Source organism: Podarcis liolepis, assembly GCF_965112155.1.
Source record: "Podarcis liolepis genome assembly, chromosome: 7".
NCBI lineage: Eukaryota > Metazoa > Chordata > Lepidosauria > Squamata > Lacertidae > Podarcis > Podarcis liolepis.
In genome coordinates, this window is record NC_139561.1 from 52,487,781 (window position 1) to 52,512,740 (window position 24,960).

A 24,960-nucleotide genomic window follows, 5' to 3' on the forward strand; every position below is an offset into this window, starting at 1 on the left:
TGGCAGGTAGTTTTATCTTCTCTAGTGGCAAAAATTTTGAGAAATTTTGGTTGGATCTTACAGTCCAGAAGATGCTGAATGGAAGATTTAAAAATATTTGTTTTTAAATGTTGCAGTGCATGCTAAGAACCTTTCCAAAACTCAAGGAGTGAATATATCCAGTAAAGACATATTTTGGGACAGTAAACCTGGGCTTAAGGGGACACTTCAGCTGGTTTGCCAGGTCTCCACGGGACTGGACCAAAATATCTCACTGCAAAATATTTTGAAAGGGTGCATTCCTCAAATAACACTCTGAGCCTTATCCTCCATCCCTTTCTAGCCTACTTTTTAAAGCCACCTGAGTTTATTAGCTACATCCTGTAAGAAGAAGTGAACAAGTTCAGTTGTCTCATAGGATCAGATAGCAAAACAAGCATTTGTGCCAGCAAGCATAAAGGGCTGAGGTGACCCATTGAAAAAAAATGATAATTACAAAAATGCACATTGTTCCATAAGCAGTATTAGGACGCAATGAAAGAGTTTGGCAATGGCATCCCTCTGAAACCTATTAATGACACCATTGTTTATGAAATGCTGTTCCCAGAGGGTGAACATTACAGCCTATAATTGTCCAATTTACCAGCTTATCGCATCCCTCAGTGTCTGGGTGCTTTGGAAGGGCTCGCTTTCGTAAACTGCGTGTGCTTTGGAACGGTTGGGGAGATAGAACAACACCTGGCATCTTTTTACCTGAGTTGGTGATTCTAGCAAAGGACCCTGGGGTGAACTGCAGATCTGTATCATGATGCAATGCAGTATGAGAGAGTGACCATTAATTGCTTCGCTAATGTGCCATGCTAATTAGATGTGGCCATGCCTTAATTGCAATGCAATTAATGAACACACCTGGGACTTAGGATGGAGCTAAAAACCCTGTTTACAAAGTGTGCAGTTTCTATCACCGGGCCCTGAAAGTTTCCATTTGCTTCACTGATGACAGAATTTCCCTGCGGAATAGTTTTGCCTTTGACTTTTCGTCTGGCAGGAGCTCTTTGTTGCTGCTGCTGTTACTGAAAACCCTCCTCAGTCTAATCTTGCCTTGGCCTGACAGCCCCTCATATTTTAGCAGAAAATGTGGTGTAGTGGTTTGAGTGTTGGACCTGGTGATTGGGGTTCAAAGCTGGACTCTCCCATGAAGTGGATAACTTTGGGCAAGTCATCGTCTCTGAGCCTAACCTACCTGACAGGGCTGTTGTGAGGATGCTAGGAGGAGGAGGAGGAGACCCATGTACATACACCACCTTGAGCTCCTCAGAGGAAAGGTGGGATATAGAAACCCAGCGGCTGCCCAGCTCAGTCTCCATCCTTAGGTAAAGCACACAGCTCTTTTGCTAGGAGGAAAGCAGGAATAAAAGCAGTTTTTATATGAACAACACTTACAGCAGGTTTGTAAGGCTCCTTCAAGTCCATCATGTGAAAAGCAGGGCTGTGAATGATCTCCTGATCAAGAGGGCACAGCTTGGAAAGTCAGATGTGTTTGTCTTATCATGAGACCTCTTTTGAAGCAATCTGGAACACAGGAGCTGAGCCAAATGCTTTCCAGTGTCAATCTTCCTGTACTTGGTGGGGTTTACATTTCCCCAAAGGAATATGTAGGCAGTGCTTACATTCCCTTTATTGTCCCCATTCAGCAGCATTGTTTCTGTTGCCTCTTCCTGCTCCAGTGCTGTTTGTCTCCCTATTGGCTTTTGCCTTCTTCCTGGTTCGATCACATGGGTTTCCCTGCAAAGAGAAACAGGAAGATTACCAGTCGCAGGGAAAAGGAAGAGAAGAAATATCCTAGTGCAGAAGGAAAAAAATCCCACGTTTTTAAAAAGCACAACATGTTTCAAACCAAACTATTCTTCAGGGGTATTCTTGAATGGCAATTGATCTTATACTACTGCTAAAACGTATTTCTGAAGTGAGTTGCAGCATTGATTTCTCACACAACCAGGTTTCCTCCCTCCCTTTCTATGCAAGGGTTACCCCACCCAGTCAGGGATCACAGGATGATGTTGCAACAATACAGAGAGAGTGATATGAAGGCCTGCAACACAGCTAAACAAGCACATCTGGATGAGAGGCTAGGAATCCCCGTGAACTTCATCTCACGTTCCATCCTGGGGAAAGGCTGAATAACCCCCCCCCCCAAAACAGATTAATATAATCATCAAAATGGAGGGCCATCTCATTAGATATCTTTCATCCAGAGCCCACCCACCCCTAATCTTAATTTTTTTCTGTTCCATCATTATTCAACATAATTAAAACATGGCCCTCTCCCACCCTTTTGGTTTTGTAAATACTTCATGCATTGCTGCAGCCTTTGCCAACCTAGAACCCATGGGCACCACCAGGTTGGCAAAGGCGGCATTTATGTATGTGTCGATGTCATGTAGACTATAGCTCTCCTCTTTAGACTTATTGAATCCACATACTCACAATTATTTTGGAAGAAAAGAACCGCATGAAAAAAGGAGAATCATTAATAATTCTCTGTGTCTAATTTTCAGGGCTCTTGCGCATGAGAAGTTCACAAAGTAAGTGCTTGTTTGGTTAAAGCTATTTCCTGTGATATAAATAAGCCAGATCTAAGCAAAGGCTAATGTGTCTGTGTTCCTCTTATCCTTCAGCACTGAGGTTTTGAAAGCTGCTGACAGAATCAGAATGGTAGGGCTTAGAGCCACACACACGAGTCACAAACATTCTTAATAAAAATGAGGAAGTGGAGCAAAACCCACCGTTACTGGAGAAATCTCTTCCATGCCAGTCAGCATGAAAGCACTTCTCCATTAAACCTTCTCCCAGTCACTTATTCCACCATGACAGCTGCACCACTTTAGATCGCAGCTATGAGAAATTGCACATTTGAATCTTTCCACCACTACCACCCACAGATTAAAAAAAACAACAACTTGTATTCCCTGCATATAGAAACCTAGCAGGTTAGCAAGAGATGCTCGAGCCTAGTCCTTTAAGGACAAGTGCTGATTTTCTACATGCAGTGAGGATTTTTACATGGTGGGGCAGGAGCATTTAAACATACAAACCCCCTCCTTGCAATCTGAAGTGGTACAGTCCAAGCAGGTCTGTACCAAGGGGTTATTACCATTTATCTTTAAAGCTAACAGTACATCTTCTGCCTGGCTCAAATGATAGTTATAAGACTGGGATGACTTTTGAATGCTTGGGTTGTTTTAAGATGGACCGCCTGCAGGCATTTGCATAGCCCCTTCCTAGTCTATATGCACCGCCTTGGCAACTCCCTAAGCCCTCATAATTCCTTCCTGTGAAATGTTTTCTCCACTCGCTTCCCTGCACCCTCTCCAGAAGAGGGGCATCAATCACTTAAAGCGTAACCAAAATGAAATGCTGCAGCTGTGTAAATTTTGGAACCGACCAATAGCCACTCATCGTTCTGCTTCTTGTTTTCTCTTTTGCCCTTTCAAGGGAGCTGAAGTACGTCATTCAAAGATTCGCGGAAGATCCAAGACAAGAAGTGAGTTCCTTTCCAGCATCATGATCAAAGGGACAGGGAGACTTGCTTGTCAGAAAGTTCTGGTTTTTAAGTAGTTTTGCGTTCCAAAGCACTGTCAGCCTCTCTCTGCCTGTCTGCCTTGAGTTTGTCCCCAGGATGCTTGGGGGTATAAGCCTTAGTATGAATGGCTTCTTTCCTCATACGTAAACATGCGCCCCACCCTGGGTGCCTAGAATCTGTTGTTGATGTCACTTCAGCAGGGAGAACTGCAACCGGCAAGAATTAATTTCCTGTGCTAAATAAATGCCGCAAATAAATTCCCCCTCTCTACATCTGTCGAAATAGCTGAGGCCGACACACTGGAGTCTTCATGTCACAACACCACTGGCAAAGCTCCCATTGTTACGATAGGCAGGATGTTTGTACAGGGCCTGTATATTGCAGGGGCACAAGAAGGCAAAAGACGCAGCAAATGTGCTTTGTCCTACACTGCAACTTGTAGATCTCTGTTGATTACTATTATTGTCAAACACCAAACTGAGAGCAAGGAAAAGGTTCCATATGCACATATTCTGAGTTCTTATTTTGTTTCTTCTCTGTCAATGGAAGAGCATCTGTTTTGCATGCAGAAGGTTTCTAACCTCTCCAGGTAGGGCTGGGAGAGACTCCGGCCAGAACTGCCAGTGACTGAAGACGATACTGAGCTAGAATGACCAATGGTCTGATGCAGCCTAAGACAGCTCCCTGTGTTCCCAAATGTATATGGAAAAACCTCTCTTTCATCCAGGGAAGTAGACATTAGTTGACAGTAATTTATGCCACATTAAATTAGTTAGTCCTGGAGGTGCTTCCGAAGCTGTTTGCTATTTTCTTTCCTTGCTAACCTGCTTCTCTGTGGACTAGTGGAGAGGTGGTGCTGCAAAGAGCCTCAACTCCTCATTGCCTTTGTGTCTTGCTTGGCAGGTCCACTCGTGTCTGCTGAGTGTGCGGGCTGGCAAAGACGGCTGGTTCCAGCTCTACAGCCCTGGTGGCGTAGCCTGCGATGATGATGGAGAGTTGTTTGCCAGCATGGTATGTGCCAGCTGTAACTCTGAATAAACTGGGAATGGGTTGAACATATATTCAGAAGTTTGGAGTAGGAGTAGGAGTGCTGGTGAGTTTTTGCACACACGGATATACACATCCCACTCTCCTGAAGATGCCCAAAATGTATCCTCCCACAGATGCAGCCTGTAAATGGAGCTACAAAAATGGGAGAGGGCCATTTTGCTACGGCCTTAGTCGAAACTCTCCATTGTCAGTAGCACTCTGAATATTTGAAATCGCTGTGTTGAAATATATGGAGTGACATATCTTGCTGTTGCTATGAATCAAGATTGTCTGACTAATTTTGAAGCATGTCCCTCTATATACACTGCCCTATCTTTTCTTTGCAAAATCCAGATCCTTTCTTTGGATTTGGAAGTCCAGTCCCATAAGGTTTTTATAACTGTGGATAGGAAGCAGATATATGTACATGGGAAACCCCGTGTGTGAAAATTGTACACGCATCCATTTCAGCTCTTTGGGCCAATTTGCTAATTTCCCCCACCTCTCTCCTGGATTGTTCCAGAGGATTGATTTGAGGCCAGGGCTCTGGCCTGTGCTGGTAAGCTCACTCCTCACTCCAGGGAAAAGTGAATGACCAAACAGGAGATATATATATATATATGAAGGATTTCCTCTGATGCTTGGAGACTACACCTCTTTCTGATATATAATGTACAAATTTGTTAATTTTGTTGGTTGATTTACATGACTGGTTTAAAGAGTGCCACATTCTTCCTTCATGCCTGCACCTCTAACCAGGTTCTCTCTCTCTCTCTCTCTTGCTCTCACAGGTTCACATTTTAATGGGCTCCTGCTATAAGACAAAAAAGTTCCTGCTTTCACTGGCTGAGAACAAACTTGGGCCCTGCATGCTGCTAGCTTTGAGAGGCAACCAGACCATGGTGGAGGTAATGCATCAAATAATGAGACTGTTGAACTGGGTGGTGCCAAACCTCTTAATCTGTCACATAGCCTAGAAACTAGGAACCCCGTATTTAATTCCAACACTGGCTGCCCCTTAGCTGCAGGGCTAAGTTCAGAGGATTGGTTTTGGTGTATAAAGCCACATACAGTTTGGGATCAGGTTGCCAAAAAGGTTGTCTTACCCCTTCATTGATCAGCATGCCCTGCAGGTGAGGGCTTGCTGCAGATTCCATTTTATCAGGAGGTCTATTCTGCAGAATATAGGAATTGGGAATTTAGTGTTGTGGTACCTACTTTTTGGAATTGCCTCCTTTTAAATATTAGACAGGTGCCACCCTGTTGCCTCTTTTGTGCCTACCGAAGCCTTCTAAGAAGAGATGCCTCCCAGCCTTCATTGGTATTTAATTGATTTTAGAAGTTTAATCTCTTGTGTGCCGGCCACCCTGGGTTCCTTTGAAAGGGAAAGGTGGCATCAATTTGATAAAATAAAATAAAACATAGTTAAAGAAATGTATTTATTTGGAAACTTTACATGCTTCCCCACCTTGCCCTAAAGACTACCCAAAGTGTCTTTCCGAAACACTCCAAACGAAAATGAATCAAAATGCAGTGAAAAACAGCAAATGCAGCCGCAAAGATTAAGCTAAGCTAAAGCCAAGTGCACATTTTTACTTTTTTAAGTAATTTCATAAGCTATTTTAACGATAATCCTTTCCAACAGAAGAACCCTGAAAACTAATAGTTCCCTGACATGATTAAGGACAAAGAATTCTCAGTCCCTGCATGTGACTGCAGTCCCAGGTTTTCTTGGGGGAAGCCATTATGGTCCATTAACAAATTTAACAGCAGACTTCAGCAACCTGTTTCCAGACTAGCTGTTTTGGACTACAGCTCCCATCAGCCCCAGCCAGCTTGACTAATGGTTGGGGATAATGGGAGTTAGAGTGCAAAATATCTGGAGGGCAGCATGTTAAGGGAAACTGTCCTGTGGAATGCCCCATTGATGGTTCTGCTTCTTGCAATATGTCCCTGCATCCTTTCAAAATAAAAGAAGTGGGCTCCCACCCACCCCTTCAGAATGGTTAGTTCATTCTCGTGCAAATGTATTCAGGTATAATTGATTAGTTAATTGAATAGAACTTCTGTGGTTGACAATGGAATCACATGGTTACTCAGAAGCTAAGCCCCACTCTGTTCAGTGGGGCTTATCGTCTCCAGCAAGTGTGCTTCAGATGGCCGCCTCATTTTTTTTAATTGAGTGACAGCCCTACTGATTTCACAGAGGAGGGCGAGGAAAAACAAAATGAAGGAATGAATAATACATTTGCCCTCTTAGAGCCAGCATAATTGAATGGATAGAATGTTGGAGACAAGAATGTTGGAGGCCTGGGTTCAAATCTCCGCCCAGCCACAGAGCTTGCTGAACCAGTCTCTATCCTACAGCCCAACCACCCGAACAGGACATTTGCAAGAAACAAGTGGGCAGAAAACTCAGGCCAAAGTTGCTTCTTAACAAGCATTCAAAAAGAAGAGAGAGGGGTGGGTTGTGCCAAGCTACCCAGTGAACAAGCTGTAGAGTAAATGTTACTTATCTTTCCACTGTCAGATTCTTTGCCTGATGCTTGAATACAACATCATCGACAACAAAGACACCCAGCTTCAGATCATCTCAACCCTCGAGAGCACTGACGTGGGGAAAAAAATGTACGAGCAGCTCTGTGACAGGCAGAGGGAGTTGAAAGAACTGGTGAGTCTCTGTATTGACAGCCCCGTCACTATTCAAAAACAGGCACCAGAGGAGATTCAGGTGGGGCCTAAGGCACGAAGGATATTTAAAGACAGGCTCGGTTCTGCACAGAAAGTTACAGTGCTCTTCAGACTGCACTTTTAACAAGTCTGGACTTCCCAAAGGAAGATGCACTGTTCTGTTTCTTTATTTTGAAGTATTTATACTCCACCTACCGACCAGTGTTCTTGAGGGTGGCCTACAATGTATTTTAAACACTGTGAAATAGAAAGTGATACAATAGTTATTGCAGTGGTATATATATATACAATGGTATATATAATCTGCACCCACCCCGCCAACCCACCCCATTCACTCTGCACCTGAATCTCCAGATCTCGAAGCTGACTGTTGAAGCAGAATCCAGCTCCCTCCATGCTCCTGAGATCTCATCCCTTCCCTTGCATCAACTTACCAACTTACTCAAGTAAAGAGCAGTGTACTGCCTTTGGATGTGGAATAGCAAGAGGCCCTGCCCTGCCACCTGAGGCCCTTTTAACTGGAAATGAGGGGATTTCAGCCTGGGGCATTCCACCAGCAAAGCGTGTGCTCTGACACAGAAGAAACACCCCTGTTTTTAATCAACATGTTGTTATTTTTTACAGCAAAGGAAAGGCGGTCCTACCAGGTTAACACTGCCATCAAAATCCACAGTAAGTTTTAGCTTTCCAGTTATAGCAATATCATAAGCATGCAGAAACGCTTTTCTCTTTCCTGTAATTCCCATCAACCCTGACCATTGGTCATGCATGCTGTGGTTGGTGGGAGTTGTAGTCCAACAGCATCTGGAGGGTTATCGGAGGGCATTGAACTTTACATTGAGCCAGAACTGGATTACGGATTAGGCCAGGTAATCTACAGTTGGGGTCTGGAGAATGGCTGAAAGCCTAATTTGACCTTGGCCATTCTCTTATGTAGCCTAGTACCAAGTGTCTGAGCTGCAAAACAGGATGCCTGTGGTTGTACTCTCACTCCTGCTATGCAGGAGTTAAAGCTATTTTATCCCTACTTTATAGGGTTGTATGGATTGTCTAGATTATGCATGTGGAGCAGGCCCAGCATCAGCACAAGGCATCTGCAGGAAGCTGCTGGAGCTCCAGGTCCGAGCCCTGCACCGCAGCCTGCCCTAGGCGCCTCACACCATCTGGTTTGGAGCCATCATTCAAATTTCCCATAATGCAGCCAGTGCAAAAGGAGGCAGTTCAACTGCTCACTAGGACAGAATACCACCATCAAATTACTCTGAAAGAACTGCACTGCCTGACAGTTAGCTTAAGGTTACCAGATTTCCCCCCCCCCAATGAATCTGGGGACACTTTTTAACTTCAATGGATTTTGTATGGGGACTGATTTGTAAATCTGGGGTCTGGTAACCTTAAATTAGCTACCAGGCTGAATTAAAGGTTCTGCTACTGGGACCTGGATATTTAAAAGATCATCTTACACCATACACGCCCTTCCCATGCCAGCTGGGGCACATGGGAGTTGTAGTCCAAAATACCTGGAGGGCACCAGGTTGGTGAAGTCTGCAGCAGAATGCTCAGAAAGGTGTGAATTAAGTGGTTCTGCCCCCAGAATTTAACCAACTTTCGCAACACAGGAACTGTGGCCTGTGTTGCAAGAGCTTGAAAGTTCCTGCCAATATCTACAGCAGTTTCTGTGCCAATCTGATCTGTGCTGTTTTCCTCCCTTAGGACGCAGACCTGGCCCGCTTGTTAAGCTCAGGTTCCTTCGGCAACCTGGAGAACCTCAGCCTGGCCTTCACTAACGTCACGAGTGCCTGCGCAGAGCATCTCATCAAGCTGCCTTCGCTCAAGCAGTTGAACCTGTGGTCAACTCAGGTACGAGCTCAGGAAGCAGCAGCGGAGAGGAGTCGCTTGAGCTGAGACATGCCCAAGATTGCCCAACGCATCAATATGAGAAGGTTTTCTGACAGTGCAAGTTGCCTGCAACCGCCCCCCCCCCAATTTATAAGCAGACTCCTTCCCTCCCCCAATTTTTCTGCTTCCAGCCAAAATTGTTAGCCCCACTGCAAGAGTCTTGCTGCACTTACAGCTCTGGGGGATAATACCTGCTTTGCATGTAGAAAAGGAATATGGAACCTCCACCCTGTGGGCCAGAAATAGCCTTCATGACTCAGGCCACACATCCCACTCTTGAGGGCACATCTCTCAACCACACTGTCCATACTGAATTGTGTCCTTCAACTAAGTTTCCTTCATTAGCTGTGATTTCCGCACTGCAGGGGGTTTGGTTAGATGACCCTTTGGACCCCTTCCAGTTCTACAATACTATGATTCTATCAGCTGTCATCCTGCTTCTTGCTGGGTGGGTGTGGGTGTGAAAATCTGACTTCTGCATGGCTGGGATGTAAACTAGTGCAGAAAGGTAACAGTCTCCTGTGTCTGCAAGGCCAGTTCCTTTTCCCATAGTGCTCTGCTCATGTATAATACTTCTGTGTCTCCCCCACCCCCTCCAGTTTGGAGATGCAGGTTTGCGGCTTCTCTCTGAACACCTCACGATGCTGCAAGTGCTCAACTTATGTGAGACGCCTGTCACCGACGCTGGGCTGCTGGCACTGAGCTGTAAGTAAGCAAAGAAGCAGACCAATGACAGGGCAGGGAGAGGATTCATCTGGGCTCAAACTTTATTGTCTCAGGACTGTTTTGAACCCCTTTGAAGGGGGCTTATTCTCCCAGCGGTGCACCCTTTTTGCACTACGGCCCTCCAGGTGTGGTTGGACTCCCATCAGCCCCAGCCAGCATCGCCTGCAGTCAGGAATGACAGGAGTACAATATCTTATCTGGGAAGCCACAGGTTCCTTGGTGTACTCATACTTGAGAACTGCAAATTCCTGTGACTTGCATACTGTTTCAATCCATGTTGATGAGTGAAGTGGGGATTGCAGTCCAGAGGGAGGGAAACTGTTCCACATAGATTCATCCAGGTTAAAGTCTGTTTTTTAACCAGCCTCTTGGATCCGCTTCCCTTGCGGTGATTCCCCCTCCTACCCGTCAGTGATGACAAACTCATTCCTTTGGTGGGCTGGGACAGGTGCCCAGGTTCTGTGCCCTGACCTAAGTGCAAATGAGGCCATTGTGTGAACGCTTGTTTAAAGATGTTTATTTTTTCCATACCAAAGTGTATGACTTTATTGATTAAAGTATTAATATAAATAAAAATTAGGGGCCCCCCCCGAACATTATGTCAGGAGTCAGATTACATTTCTTAAAAGCACAATATATTCTACTAATAAGATTAAGACTCTTCTGCTTAACGTAATGCCAATCTACTATAATTTATAATATTATTTTTTCCTTTATAGCATCCATTCTTTTTTATAACCTATACAGTAATCAGAACTGTCTCCATTAGTTAGATCCACATTTCATTTTTCTTAATTCATCTAACCCTTCTTCAGTTGATCCTATTTTCCCTTGGAAAGACCAAACTATTTTATATGTAGTGAACATGATTTTACAACCCACTTTGATGCGCCATATTAGCCCCATTCAGGCGTTTCTTCTTCCATGTGATGTTCCCACCCACTCCCATCACATTTCTGGTTGTGCTCCACTAGTTGGAGAATGACTGTCTGCAGCAGAGAGGATGCTCTATGGAGTTTACAAGGTTTTCAAATGATATGTGTACATCGGGATCCCTCCTATAGACAGTGAGGGATTGATAATGGCTAGGTGTGACAGGGTGTGACAGGGTGTGACTGATAGGTACAGTTTCTCTGTAGGGCTTTTCATGTTTAGCATAGCTAAGGGAGATCTCACTGGGTTGCTGATTATAGGCCTCCGAAGGCCTACACTCTTTATTTGGGGTGTTTTTTGTATTCTCGTTTATCAAAAAAGTAAGAAAAATTGTGCAAACAAGAGCAAGAATTATGAGTATGACTCATTTGCACTGTGTCATACAAAATATTTTAAAGCACTTTCCTAGTGCAAAATACATCAGTCCCCCACCCTTCATGTTCAGAATCTAAAGCTTTGTTTTGGGGGATTCAGGGGAGCAAGATTCTAGCTCTCATGTTTGCAGAGAAAATATTGACAAGCAGTGACCCAAAGTCCAGTCAGTTAAGTTTTTAGCTAAGCAAGGTCTGCAACATAGCAGCCTCCGTAACATATCGACCCCTCAGACATTATCATGCCATCTTTCAATATGAAGAAGCATGTGTCTACAACCAACATGTTGTATAAAAAAATCCTATTAGAGCAATGTTTTTATTTGGCTTACTAAAATATCATAAAACCATGTGCAAGCTTTTGAGTTCTCCAGAATTCAAAAAGCTTGCACACAATTTAGTGGCATTTTGTTTGGCCAAATGCCCTAATGGATTTTTGATCCCCCCCCAATACATCAACATGGCAGCATTTGCATTTTGGGTAACATATTGCTTATTTATTTCCTAGCCATGAAAAGCCTGTGTAGCCTAAATATGAATAGCACCAAACTTACGGCAGACACCTATGAAGATCTCAAGGTATGTCAAAGTTTTGAAGCTGTGGGACATGTCTGGAAAAGAGCCCAGTGGCAAGAGAGCAGGCCATCCCACATAAAACACTTAGCTCTTCTAACGATGTTGCAGAATTGCCAGGAAACCTGCATGGCTTTGTATCTCTCTGCCACTGGCCAGGTGGTGATCATGTGATGCACCTAAGACAAGGACAGGGAGTCTGTGGCTCTTGAGGTGCTTGCTACGCTCCATCTCCCATCAACCCCAACCAGCATCACCAGTGGTCAGGGATCATCTGGACAGCCAGAGATTCCCCATCCTGTTCAAGATGTGAAAGAGCAAACAGTGTCACCACCGCTAAAAGGATTTATTCATAAGAATTTTAAACCTGAAGTTAACGAAATGAGCTTACAGGAATGTGGGAAGCTGCTGTCTACCAGGTGAGACCACTGGTCCACCTAGCCTAGTGCTGTTCACACTGACTGGTAGCCGCATTCCAGGATCCCCATCACCTGCCAGCTGCCATCCTTTAACCTGGAGAAGCTGCCAGAGATTGAACTGGGGACCTTCTCCCTGCTCCCCCACTGAGCTCAGTCCCCTTCTTAGGCTACCAATTGACTGATCTACTTGGTAGCTTGATACTTCAAGAAAGGCACCCAACTCTAAGATCATCGTCCCACATCTTCTCCAACTCCGCCTAGGGCAGAGAAGCTCATTAAACCTGCAGTTGGACAGCAGCTGCTCCTTTCATTCACCTCCCTTTATATCAGTGAAGGCTGATCTGTTGGGGCAAATGGGGCACTGCCACACCAGAGTCTGTGTGCCCTAAGCCAGCCCCTCACCTGCCTGCCTTCTTAATGCTAACCAGTCCAAGGGATGACATTGCCTGTCATTAGTCTGAGTTTTGCCATTGTAGAACACAGAGAGGGAGAGGAAGGGGAAGAAAACTAGAATTAGTTGATTCCAGCGCCACCTGCTGCTGGGCTCCTGGTCTTCTGCCCTACCAGGACCAATGGGCGCCAGCCACCATGGCTTTAAGCACTTTAAATCGCAAAGTTTCATTTAGTATGGATATACAAAATATACAAGCAGAACCTAAATGCCTAGCGATGGTTCACAAGGAATCTTACTGGGTTCTGGTGGAAATCTGAAAAGGACCGGCTCATTATTTATCTCTTTCTCTCTACCCACCCCACCCTTTTCTCTTTAACCAGGCTAAATTGCCCAACCTGAAGGAAGTGGATGTCCGCTACACAGAGGCATGGTGAAATCTCGTGGGCTGCATTCGTAGCATTTGACAAGGAGAGAGGGAGGGAGGGGAAAAGAGAATTTTTGCAACAAAATAAAAGCAGAGAAATAAACTTTTGGCTTCTACCTATAGAGAGCAGCAAGTTCTGAGGACTTCGATTTTAGGAGTTGTGTTTGTGAGGTAGCAGAGTGTGGCTTTGCGTGTGGGAGGGGGAACTGAGCATGCCCCAGGCCCTGCCAAATTATTTGAGCTTCGTCCTTTGAAATTCAACATCATCTAAATGAAGGGGTTGGGGGTGGGGGGAGAAAGATTGCGCAGCCGGGGAGAAAAAGAAAAAAGGGAGGGGAAATCTGTTTCAATTTTCATTTGCTTTTTTTGTGTTGTTGTTTTTAAAATGCCATATGGAAAGAAAAAAAAATATGGGGTTATACATCAGAGCTTTTTCTTGGATGGACCCTCAGTCTTTAGGTGCTTTACCATCTTTCCTGCTCTCTCTCTTTTTTTAAAAAAAGTATGAGAAATCAAGAGAAGAAAAAAACATGATTTTCACCTCTCATTCTGTTCTTACGATCGTTATGCAAAGTAATTTTGTTGTACATACAATTTACATAATGCACCTATTTAAAAAATGGTTCACAAATAACAGGTCTGGGACCTGTCTTTTATTTATGAATTGTTAATTCTTTTATCTTTTTTGTTTGTTTGTTTCATTCTGATTCGCATATAGACTGTATGAACTAGTTGGTCTTACTGTTTTTGTTTTTTAAAGAACAGAAAACCCTCTTTGAATAACTGTCTTTTAGTAAAGCTTACTGTATTACGTAGTCTCTGTCCAGCCCCATCACCCCACTGATTTCTGATTTACAAATCACTCAAAAGTTTCTTCAGATAAAAGAAAAAATATGCATATGAATACATCTATATACACAAGAGCAAAAAGATGAGTGCGCAGTCAGGAAGAGGTTGATACATTTTCAAACTGTGCTGGGGTTAGGAAATTGGAGTGGTAAGGAAACTACCTTTTGTTGTAATTAAGAAAAATGTTAGTTTAAAAACTTAAGTTCAAGATTAGACTTAAGTTGAGCTGTCAACCATTTGTGTTAGATTTGCCAAGGCGTGCCTGTTTGGTTTTCTGTTTACGTCCTATATTTCAAGGGCATGTTCATCCTCACAACCACTGTGTTGTGCATTTTTCTTTACCTTCACTCCTCCTTCCCTTCTCCCAGAGCTTCGCTTATGTTCCCTGCATACAAAGATCACTTGCCATATTACTATTACTATTCTTATTATTTTCATGAGATGGGAGGTTTTTCCACGATCAGTTGCTAAGCTGCTCCTCAAAATATGTATGACCACTATCCATATGCCTGATCTGCCTGCACCAGCCTTTGCCAATCCAATGCCCGCCAGATATTTGGGTCTGCAACTCTCATCAGCCCTAGGAGCTGGGGGGTCAAAAACATCTGGAGGGCACTAGGATGATGAGGTGGGTCCTACACAAATGCTCAGAAAAATTATTATTATTATTATTATTATTTTATTTTATTTTATTTTTAAAAACCCTTATAAATAAGCTTTCTTTTTATAAATATGCTTTTGGGTTATTTTCTCTCTCTTTCACAATAAGCATTCTTGGGATGGAGCAGCTTTTTAAAATAAAAAGAAAAGAAGCATTTTATGTGTTTTAACTTTTTTGAGTTTACTAGCAGATGTTTGTTCAGTTCTTGGGGCACCTGAAGAGATTTAACATCCAGGCAGTGTGCTTATACACACATATGTATGTATGTACATGTATATACATATACTGTACATACATGCATGCATATTTTAATTGTATTCAATGGGAAGCGATGCTTTTTGCTGTTCTGGTTGTCTTTTTTGTTTTTGTTTTTTTAAAATGTTGCTAGTGTAGCTTCTTCACACTTCAAGTCTCTGTCATCTCTCTGTTTCCCACTTTTTGTAAACACACACAAAACAACAACAACGGTTGGTTCAAGTCTTAATTCATGTAGGGTGCCAGGGGTTGTGTTTTGCTTTTGCTTTTGTTTTGTTTTGTTTCTGCCTTATATCCCAAGCTGTCTGATAAACTCAGTGAGGGAAAACGAAAGACAACGGAGATGAAACTTACGCCAACGTTTTATCCTTAGCACTGTTGCTTCTACCGATGGTTTACTACTACTGTTCTGTAGCTGTGTAAAAAAAAGAAAAAGAAAAAAAAGATGTGAAATAATTTCAGGCGCGGGGGTGGGGTGGGGATAAATAAACTGTAAGTGAATATCTTTTAGTGGCGTGCATTGTCCTTTCTTTTTGTGTAACTGCATTTTTTTCCCTGGTACGGTTTGTGGGAATGTTACAAGATGGCTCGGAGAACAATTGGAAGGCGCATTGGATTAGCCTTGTAAATGCTCTGGGAGGGAAGCCGCTCAGAAACAGTACATGAACCAATCTGAGCTCCTTCAGTAGAGCTAGGCCTGCTTTTCAAGACCATAACCCTGGCCCATGTTTCCTGAACGGTAGGGGTAGGGAACCTTTTTCAGCCAAGACGCTTCATTCCCTTCCGGAAGCAAACACAACCGTGGCAAGTAAGGCCAGGGGCAAATGCAGGCAGCATACAGATCAATACCGCTAACTTGACCTAACAACACCTTCCCCTTACCCTTGCAAACAAAACTCACTGCACTCCCCTGAAGGCAACCAACCATGCCCTGGGCCCCCAACCTATCTCGCCACCAATGAAAACTAATAAATTAATAGAAAGAGAGAGTGAGTTTGGATTTTTTATCCCGCTTTATCACTACCCGAAGGAGTCTCAAAGTGGCTAACATTCTCCTTTCCCTTCCTCCCCCACAACAAAAACTCTGTGAGGTGAGTGGGGCTGAGAGACTGTGACTGGCCAAAGTTCACCCAGCAGCTGCATGTGGAGGAGCGGAGACGCGAACCCGGTTACCCAGATTTCGAGTCTATCGCTCTTAACCACTACACCAAGACGCTGACACAAAAACCTTGCACGGACACTATGCAAAAGAATGAAAGTTTGCTACCCGTCTTCTCTCTTCCCACCTCTCTTCTCCCCCAACCTTATACTGTCTATTAACATTACTGTCTCACATCAAATATAACTGATCTGTAGGAACTGAAAGCAGAGGCGCTGTATGTCCTTTTGTAACCCAATAAAATCTTAATAAAAACCATTTTTTTTAAAAGAGAATTGAATGGGAGCAACTAGAAGCCACATCCCCCCCCCCATTCTGCAGAACTCTACCCTCTTGTAATGAAAGAGAGTGACAGAGTATGTGGAATTGGCTTTATTCAGAGTGAGAAAGGGAGGTAGATCTTCATGTTTGCTACAGAACAGGTAATGTGTTTATGGAAAGGGTTCATAGGACTTCAGAGTTCTCCTAATAGTACAATTAAACTATTGTGGTTCTCTTGATCATTGGTTTATGCACAAGAGACAGAATACTCTGGTGAGAACTTGTTTACAGTAAGTACAATCTTTTCTAAATCTGTTTTAAAATTCTATTCCAAAGTACTTCTCTAGATATTTAATTATTGCATTTATGCCCTATCTTTCATCCTAGGAGCTCAAAGTGGCATGAACATGGCTCTCCCCCTCTCCATATTGTCCTCATAACAACCCTGTTAGGCTCAGAGTTATTATTATTGCTATATATTCATTCATAAATTTGCAAACCTATTCTGGAGGGATTTCCTAAATGTGTTGAACAGAAGGCCATGATCAAGTACCAGCTGCTCAAGTGATACAGTTCAAAAGGCAGTAGGAGATGTTGAAATAAGTTATTTACTTCGCCACCAAAATGCCCAGTGAATTTTGCCATCTAGATAAATGATATAAGGCCTGTCTCAGTGCATGTCTTAAAAACAACGGGAGTGAGATTCAGGTAGGTAGCTTGAGATGTTAGCTTGTAAAGCATCACAAGGTCAATCATTAATTGTTCTGAAAACAAGGGGCGACACAAAACCTATAAGAGACCCAATAAGGAAAACAAAATGGTAAAAGTGACAGTTCTGTCATTGCACAATCTTAAGAGCAGGCTCAATTCTCCCCCGGATGATCCTTAAGGCAGCCAAAGCAGGACCATCTACACAAAAATAGGAAATAGTAGCCGGTTTGGGGAAAACCCCAAGATGCGAAGAAGTAAAAACAAACAAACAAACAAAAACTTAAGGGGAGGAATTCCTAAGGAGGGAGAAAAACCCCAGACTACATGGTCAGCGGCTGCATAACTTGATGTTGGAGGGGGGAATGGGAATGGAATGGAGTGCCCTGGAAAAGGGTATGGTTGGCTGACTGGCTGGAACTCTGAACTTTTCCCACTCCCCTGCAAGCAGGCCAGATCTGCATCCGCCCTACCCCACACAGGGTCAATCATCTGACATTACAATGGATAATGAGCCTCTTTGAGCATGCCTTAAAATGGCTTTGCTCTGAGATCACAAAGGGGTTTGCATTGCAACCACTGCTAAGGTACATGTTATTTCCTCCATTTTGGCAGGGGATTCAAGGCAATCCCCTTCTTTATTCTGGAGCTAGGGATGCTCCCACCACCCATTAGCTGATCAGAATCACTTTAAGCTCCCAATTGTTTCTCTTTAAGTTCACAGTTGTTCCTTTGAAGCCATGCTAGTACCTGTCTCAAACCTGACATCGCATATGACAGCAGGTGTGGTGAGTGGTTTGCCAAGAATAGCTTGGCAGGCCAAAGTGGGACTCCTGGCAGGCCAAAGTCAGCCTGTGGGCCAGAGGTTCCTCATCCTGGAACAGAAGGTGTCCTCAACTAGAGGAATGTTCTCTACAGAGTAGGACAGTTGGCCACCCAATGTCAGAGACACAGTTTCAAAAAAACAGTGCCACTAATCTCTCCCTGGGAACAGCATAAACGTCATGAACAGTGTCTTTCTACTATATTTTGACTACCAACAGAAAGGGATAGTTCTCTAGAGGTACAAAATATTCTTTGATAATCAGGTGAGATTTGAAGGTGGTCCCTGCCACTAAATGGCACATTGCATTTGCACCTGTTCCCAGACAGAGCTCCTGCAGTGCTGCATTTGTAATCCACCACTCTGTTCAGGATTCCCATAACCAGAGGTATTGTATGCAGCAATGCATGAGACTATCAGCTAAACTGTCCCTGCAAGGCTGCTGCTTGGACCATCTCTATTTTTGAGCCAAACTATAACAAAGGGTGTAGGGGAGGAAGTCATACTTGAGGTTGCCACCACTTTTCCACCTCAGAGGCCGTGACATCACTGTCGCCATAACGACCACATTTTCACCTAGGGCCTAGGCCCCCTTGCTTGGCTGCCAAGGGAATGAATGTAAGTGACAAAGTAGACATTGCCCTCTGGTTGGTACAGATCAGGGCTTTCTTCCCATTCCCTGTATATGGACCTGAATCAGAAAACTAAGTAACTGTATTCAAATGAATCCCAGCCCCTTGATGAATTGGCTTGATGTGCTACTGAAACCCTTTCTCTGAGGATTTGAGTGTGCTTGGGGTTTCAAAAACCCCTGAAAGATTTGTGCATCTAGCATGAGGATTCATAAAGACGGGCAGTTGCCCTGCTTCCTCCAGATGAACCATAATTCCTAGATTCTGAGCTTCCATTCAAAAGAAAAGCAAGCTGCTAGTATTTGTAAAACCTGAGATATGAGGCACTTCATTCTTCAGAGTGAGGCCTTGGCCTTCTGTTCTAAAGTCCTATCCTGATTGCACCACAGATGACAGCTTTCTAGGCCAGGAGTCTTGAGTACCCTGCTATCACTCTGCTCTATTGTTCTAATCTGGGGAATGCCTGAACAGTGAGATTTCAGTTTAGGGAAGTGAGTGGAGTGACTCTGATACAACCCGGCTGTCAAGCTTCAGGGTCTTCTTGCATGCATGCTTTTCCTTGGAAGAAATCTCTCTCAAGTGACTCATAACAGAGATGCATCATATGCAGGGAGCAGGGGATGGTGGCGAAACAGACTGGGATTCTCTTGGCCTTTTTGACTCCTCAACTCTGACTCACCCCATCTAAGGAGACTAAAACATGTTAAGACTCAGCAAAGATAAGTTAGGTCACACAGCTGCAAGGAAAAATACTGTGTGTGAGTGTGTAGTACAGCTTTCCTGGTGTTGGCAATGGCACTATTTGTAAACTGTTTTTTCCCCTTCTTAAACCTCAGAAATAAATTTCTAGTTGTTCCTGTTTCACAGGGAACAGCATCTTTATTTAGCTAGTCCCTACCTGTAGAAAACCAGTGGCTTTATTTCCGCCCCTGTTTTTGTATTCAGGCCCTGCCTTTTTTTAAATGTTGTTAACATGAGTTCCTAGAGTGGGCCCCCAGCTGGAGATTTACCTGACGGTGGCTGCAGCCATTTCACACCCCGCAGTATCCCAGAGCGCCTGACACAGCATCACTCCAGGGCCTTGTGGGAAATGTAAGTGGCCCACCATATCTGGGCAAGCTCATAGCAAGGGATGCAGTGCAGGCTCCACTGCCAGCCAGCCCTGCTAGGACCCTGGGGTCCTGACAGCTACCCAAGTGCTCTGAGTGTTGACACTGGGCCTGCACACAGTAGTAGTTCTTTGGGGTTCCTTCTAGGGCAGGGGTCTGCAACCTGCGGCTCCGGAGCCGCATGTGGTTCTTTTACATCTTTGCTGCGGCTCCGGGGCGGATACTAGCGAGGGGAGGAGGCGCATTGTGCGCCCCGACACTCCTCACTGTGGCGGGCGCTGTACTGGCTGTGACGTCGCATGGGGGCGGTGCATGCGTTAGTCACGCACCGTCCTGACGTCACCTTCCCGCCCACTGTCAGATCGTGGCTCCGGAGATATATTTGTTTTAAATGTCGCAATGGTTTTGCGGCTCCCAGTTGTTGTTTTTTCTTCGGAAACGGGTCCAAGTGGCTCTTTTTGTCTTAAAGGTTGCAGACCCCTGTTCTAGGGTAACCACTTACATGCTGGCAAAAAAAGAGGACACACCTTTTCATCACATTGTCATATGCTAATTTATGTGTATAGTTGCACTTTTAGAAATGTAACAGAAAATGTCATAATGGAGAAGACTGTGGTCAGATGGCTTGGCAGCCTATTCAGTCCAGATGTTTACTGTTGATGGGCAAATTCAAGCCCCGCCCCCCGCTTCTAATTCTTTATCTTTAAACCGGACTTTGACTGAACGGCCCTTTTAATAGAAAATGCCTTTACATAGAGGACAGTCATCTGATAGCCCTTCAATAAAGGACTGTTCTCTGTAAAGCAGAGAACATGGACTCACCCTAGTTCAGTTCCCTTTCCTGTTCTCCACAGTTAAATGTTGAGGGGCAGGAATTCACTGTGTCTCTAGGTCACAGGTATATAAATGCAAACACAGGAAACTGAAGGCATTATTATGTGTTATTGTTAACTGGATTTCTTACCTGCCCTTCACCACAAGGTCCCAGGGTGGGTTACAGAAAAGGATGTAAGAAGGCATGGATTTCTGTTCTGGCCCACGTTCATTCCACACAGCACTGTTTCCTCTCTCCAGTTCAGCTTCTAACTAAAACAACAGAACTTGTCTCACTGTGGCAGAATTTTATGTAATTAATTGTGTTGTTATTATGTTATTCCACACTGTTAATTTCAATGCAAAGGAAACTCAATGCATATGGCAGAGGAGTTAGTCATCCAGAGTGGCTGGGGCAACCCAGTCATATGGGCAGGGTACAAATAATAAAATTATTATTATATTGCTTGTGGACTGATAACAACAATCCGCTGATATCTGTTCCAGACATGGGACAAATAAGAGAACGTCAGAAATTTCTGCTCCCCTTTCTGTTTCCATCAGAATTATCAGACATCCCTAGTTACCTACCTCAATGCAAAATGACAATTCTGAAATCAGTTCAACCAGTTTACTTCTGGGAAAGTCTCAAGGGCCATACAGGGAGGCCTGGGGGCTACATCTGCCCCCAGGCCTAAAGTTCCCCATTGCTGTTCAAGAGGAAGGGCGCAGGCCATGCAGAGTTTACTGCTGGAGAAGGCCAAATTCTGCTGCCACCCTCTAATGCCATCCCTTGCGATGGAAAGGGAGCTACCAAAAAAAAGGTGGCATAGAACATGAGGCCTACTCAGAGTAGACCCATTAAGAAGAAGAGTTTGGATTTGATATCCCGCTTTATCACTAGCCGAAGAAGTCTCAAAGCGGCTAACAATCTCCTTTTCCCTTCCTCCCCCACAACAAACGAGTTGTGAGGTGAGTGAGGCTGAGAGACTTCAGAGAAGTGTGACTGGCCCAAGGTCACCCAGCAGCTGCATGTGGAGGAGCGGGGACACGAACCCGGTTCATCAGATTACAAGTCCACCACTCTTAACCACTACACCAAACTGTCTTAATAGACTAGTTAATAGACATGACTAACTTAGGTTTATTAATTTCAATGGGCCTACTTTGAGTAGGATTTACAGTGGTACCTTGGGTTAAGTACTTAATTCATTCCGAAGGTCCGTTCTTAACCTGAAACTGTTCTTAACCTGAAGCACCACTTTTAGCTAATGGGGCCTCCCGCTACCGTCACGCTGCCGGAGCACGATTTCTGTTCTCATCCTGAAGCAAAGTTCTTAACCCGAGGTACTATTTCTGGGTTAGCAGAGTCTGTAACCTGAAGCGTATGTAACCTGAGGTACCACTGTAGTTGGTTACAACCCAGTGTTCTTGAGGAAGGCTCTAATACTTGCACTTCTGCAGAAACCTACGATTTAAACATCAAATGTGATAAATATTAATCTCAATTCTCCATTTTTTACATGTCGACTTTGCTGAATACAATTTTTAAAAGCCCTCTGGGTTGCATTGCATTAATTTTTACTCAGAATAGGCCCGTTAAAATTAATGGACAAATCATGACCATTAATTTCGGTGGGTCTGCTATGAGGACTAACCTTGGCTGCAGCCCTCTGATTGGACTCTCCAATTTATTTCCATTTCACAATCTCTGCTGCCCTCATTGGGCAAGAATAGGTAATGACAATTCCCACTCTGCTCTTCCAAAAACATGCTGAGGTGTAGACTGCGTTCAGAGAGAATAATGCTTGCATTTCCTTACATGGCAGTAGCAAGGTACTGCAGCATGGACACAAGGGACAACAGGCTGTTATTTATTTCACAGCATTTCCTGCGGCAGTCTACACTAACCTGTTGCCAAATAAATATACCAAGACAAATATACTAGATAAATATATTAGATCACTCCCAAATTTCTTTATTTTTAGAACAGGTCCAGAAAATGTCCTTGATATCAGTGTTTACTGAGGGACATTCTGAGAAAGCAACTTCCAAATAATTGGTGATAGGTCATATCCAAAATCTCTTTCCCATTGTCCCTTTATGGATGTGTCCAAATCCATAATAATTTCATTTATTTAACAATTTTTGCATTACTATTTTAAGCTGCTTTTTTATATAAAAAAATAGCACAAACAAAAATTAAAATAGTCTATGTGTATTCTGGCTTTATGTCTGAAGAGGGCAGCAGAAGGCAGTTCATTTCAGTGAGAAATTTCTCATCCCTTGTGTTGTGAAAGGAATCCCTTACAGGCTCCTCCCTAAACTTTCAGCCCTATAGGAAAATATTTTCCCCACACTCCAAACATATTTACTTCCGTGCCTTCTTTACAGCATGAGAAGGGATATTAAATGGACTAGGGTGTAAGAGACCAAGGTTAAAATCACCACCTGTGAAGCTTCCTGGGTGGCCTTGTGCTTGTCAGTATTATATGTACTAAGGTTGTGACGATAAAATGCGGACGAGGAGAATCACAAATGCCACAAAAGGAAAACCAGGCACGTGTATTAATTGGTTCAAGACGGAACAGCTGGTCATGGGAAGGTAGCAACAAAAACAAGCCAATTCTATTGGGTCTGGTGACTTACCTGTCTGCTCTGAAATTTAGTAGAGCTTACTCCCAGATACGTGGGGTTAGTATATTAATTGCATTTATATCACCTTCCAAAACAGTTCACTGGGTGTCTCCCAAAGCAAAGCGAGACAGTTTAATCTTAATTAAAATCAAAACACAATACACTGTAACCCGAGGTACCACTGTATTCAATTTAATTTCAAACAGAATATGCGTGTACTTAAAACCAGGGCAACATGGAAAGCGTTTGGGCTGTGCTTTTTAGTTTTAATATTTCAGAAATAAGAGGGGAGTGACGCCGCTGGGGGTGGGGTGAAATCCAAAGAAAGAAGTGATGGGGGAAGACAGGAAGAGATAAGAGTACAGTATTCTAGCCAGAAAACAAAGGAAAAGAAAGTGCACGCACTCCTCCCTTGTCCCCCCCCCACGAAATATTATAAAAACAAGGTTCCTACTGTGAGTGAGATCTCTCTCTTCTCCCCGCACTGCAGACCACAGGCAGAATGCATAGTTCTGATTGGCTAGTGAATGCAAGAAGCACACATGGTTCTGATTGGTATAAGGTGGGCTAATTGACAGGGAGGGCCATCAGGTTCCCTCCCCCCCACCCCATGGCTTCCTTACAGGGAAATTAAGGGAGGGAAATGGGCAAAAGATTCCCACACACAATCAAAGCCATTTATATAGGTCTGTGACCTGCTGGTGGTGGTTATTTTGACTGGCGATGGGAAGAAGCATCTAGGAAGCCTCTCAGGCAGTGGAAAATGTATTAATAATGATTGTGGGATATAGGAGAAAGATTGGATTCCATTCCACGAAAATGTATTTGCAAATCTCCTCCCCTTTAAGACTGCAGCTAGATCAAGCTTTTCCCTCCTTCCTTTGTAGTGTTGAGTTTGGGTAGGCCCAAGAGCTCCCTGCAGGGACTCTGTGCATACCTGATGGTTTTCTGAGGCCAGCACCAGGAAGGATCAGCCCCTCTCATGATGTGGGGAGAGTGGTCCTGCTTGGTGCTGGGCTCGGGTGTGCCCCAAAGCTCCTTGCATCAGCTGGTGTGAAGGGGGCACAACCCTGCTTAGCACTGTGGCCCCACTTTATGCAAAGGCAACCAGCTTGGGGAGCTGCACAAAGCACCTTTGGCCATCCTTGTCCTCATAGTCAAGCCCCACCCTTACCTATATGATGTAAGGTGCATGGTGGAGGACCATGGCTTGCCCAAAATGGCCTCATGAGCTAATTGGGAAGTTGTGCAGGCCAAGGCTGGCCCAGAGGACAGCGGTTCCTCACCCCAATTTTGAGATACAACAGGAACTGAAGGCTGCTTGCCTTGACCAAAGCAGAAGAGTGGTACTATTACTTCCCTTGATCTGGACACTATACTTTTGTTAATGCAGCCTAAAATAGCATTAGCTTTTTTTGCTACTGCATCACACTGTTGGCTCATTTACAGCTTGTGGTCTACCTAGATCCTTTTCATAAGTCCTGCTAGTAAGCCAGATGTCCTCTATCTTATATTAGTGCAGCTAGTTCTTCCTGTTGGCTTTTTGCAGTATGGTAGCGCTGCAGAGAGCTTGCTGGGGAGACCATGCATTAAAAAGAGACTCAAAAATAACTTAAAGGTTTTAATAAGAAAAACAAAAACTCCATTTACACTAAATACATCAACAAACCAGACCCAACCACCAACCCATCCCCCAGGGTAATGGGAGAGCTAGGTGCTGCTCCTTATATACTCTACCCAATTGCTGACATAGTTTAATCAGTACAACTCAGCAGCACCTGCTATGTTTCACAGCTGTAAAGCTGGGTCTTGTTAGTTTGCTCTGGCCCTTGCTCCGGCCCCTTAAAGACACACACATCGGGTGGAACAATGATGAACCTTTACATGTAAAGAAACCATTCAACACTTCCTACCTAAGTGTAGAACCTTACATTGGTGGTTAGCCTCAAAGAAAGCACATAAGCAGAAATTGCCACTGAAGTACTGGTGTTAGTGGGAAACTTTGTTATTGTTGCATTTGAAACTGGGAAAG

The 24,960-nt window shown here is 44.0% G+C and overlaps 1 protein-coding gene and 2 long non-coding RNA genes across 4 annotated transcripts in view; 1 reads left to right on the plus strand and 2 right to left on the minus strand.

The window, feature by feature from the left end:
* Positions 1-15,296, plus strand: part of CMIP (c-Maf inducing protein) — a 144,787-nt gene extending 129,491 nt beyond the window's left edge. For both annotated transcript variants that reach the window (XM_083514968.1, XM_083514969.1), the window contains 10 exons: positions 2,538-2,564; positions 3,475-3,523; positions 4,466-4,573; positions 5,383-5,499; positions 7,122-7,262; positions 7,907-7,954; positions 8,996-9,142; positions 9,781-9,886; positions 11,720-11,790; positions 12,978-15,296. In XM_083514968.1, the coding sequence (XP_083371094.1) occupies positions 2,538-2,564; positions 3,475-3,523; positions 4,466-4,573; positions 5,383-5,499; positions 7,122-7,262; positions 7,907-7,954; positions 8,996-9,142; positions 9,781-9,886; positions 11,720-11,790; positions 12,978-13,031 (868 nt within the window). In that variant the 3' untranslated portion in view covers positions 13,032-15,296. The remainder of the gene's footprint in view (positions 1-2,537; positions 2,565-3,474; positions 3,524-4,465; positions 4,574-5,382; positions 5,500-7,121; positions 7,263-7,906; positions 7,955-8,995; positions 9,143-9,780; positions 9,887-11,719; positions 11,791-12,977) is intronic.
* On the minus strand, positions 2-24,039 carry LOC310712257. Its single transcript, XR_014528814.1, has 3 exons — positions 23,383-24,039; positions 20,443-20,564; positions 2-1,764 (listed from the first exon to the last, which is right to left on the minus strand). It is a non-coding gene; the product is annotated as an uncharacterized lncRNA (long non-coding RNA).
* On the minus strand, positions 14,675-19,594 carry LOC310712266. The gene is made up of 2 exons (XR_014528824.1): positions 19,380-19,594; positions 14,675-15,201 (listed from the first exon to the last, which is right to left on the minus strand). It is a non-coding gene; the product is annotated as an uncharacterized lncRNA (long non-coding RNA).
* Positions 24,040-24,960: the final 921 nt, after the last annotated feature.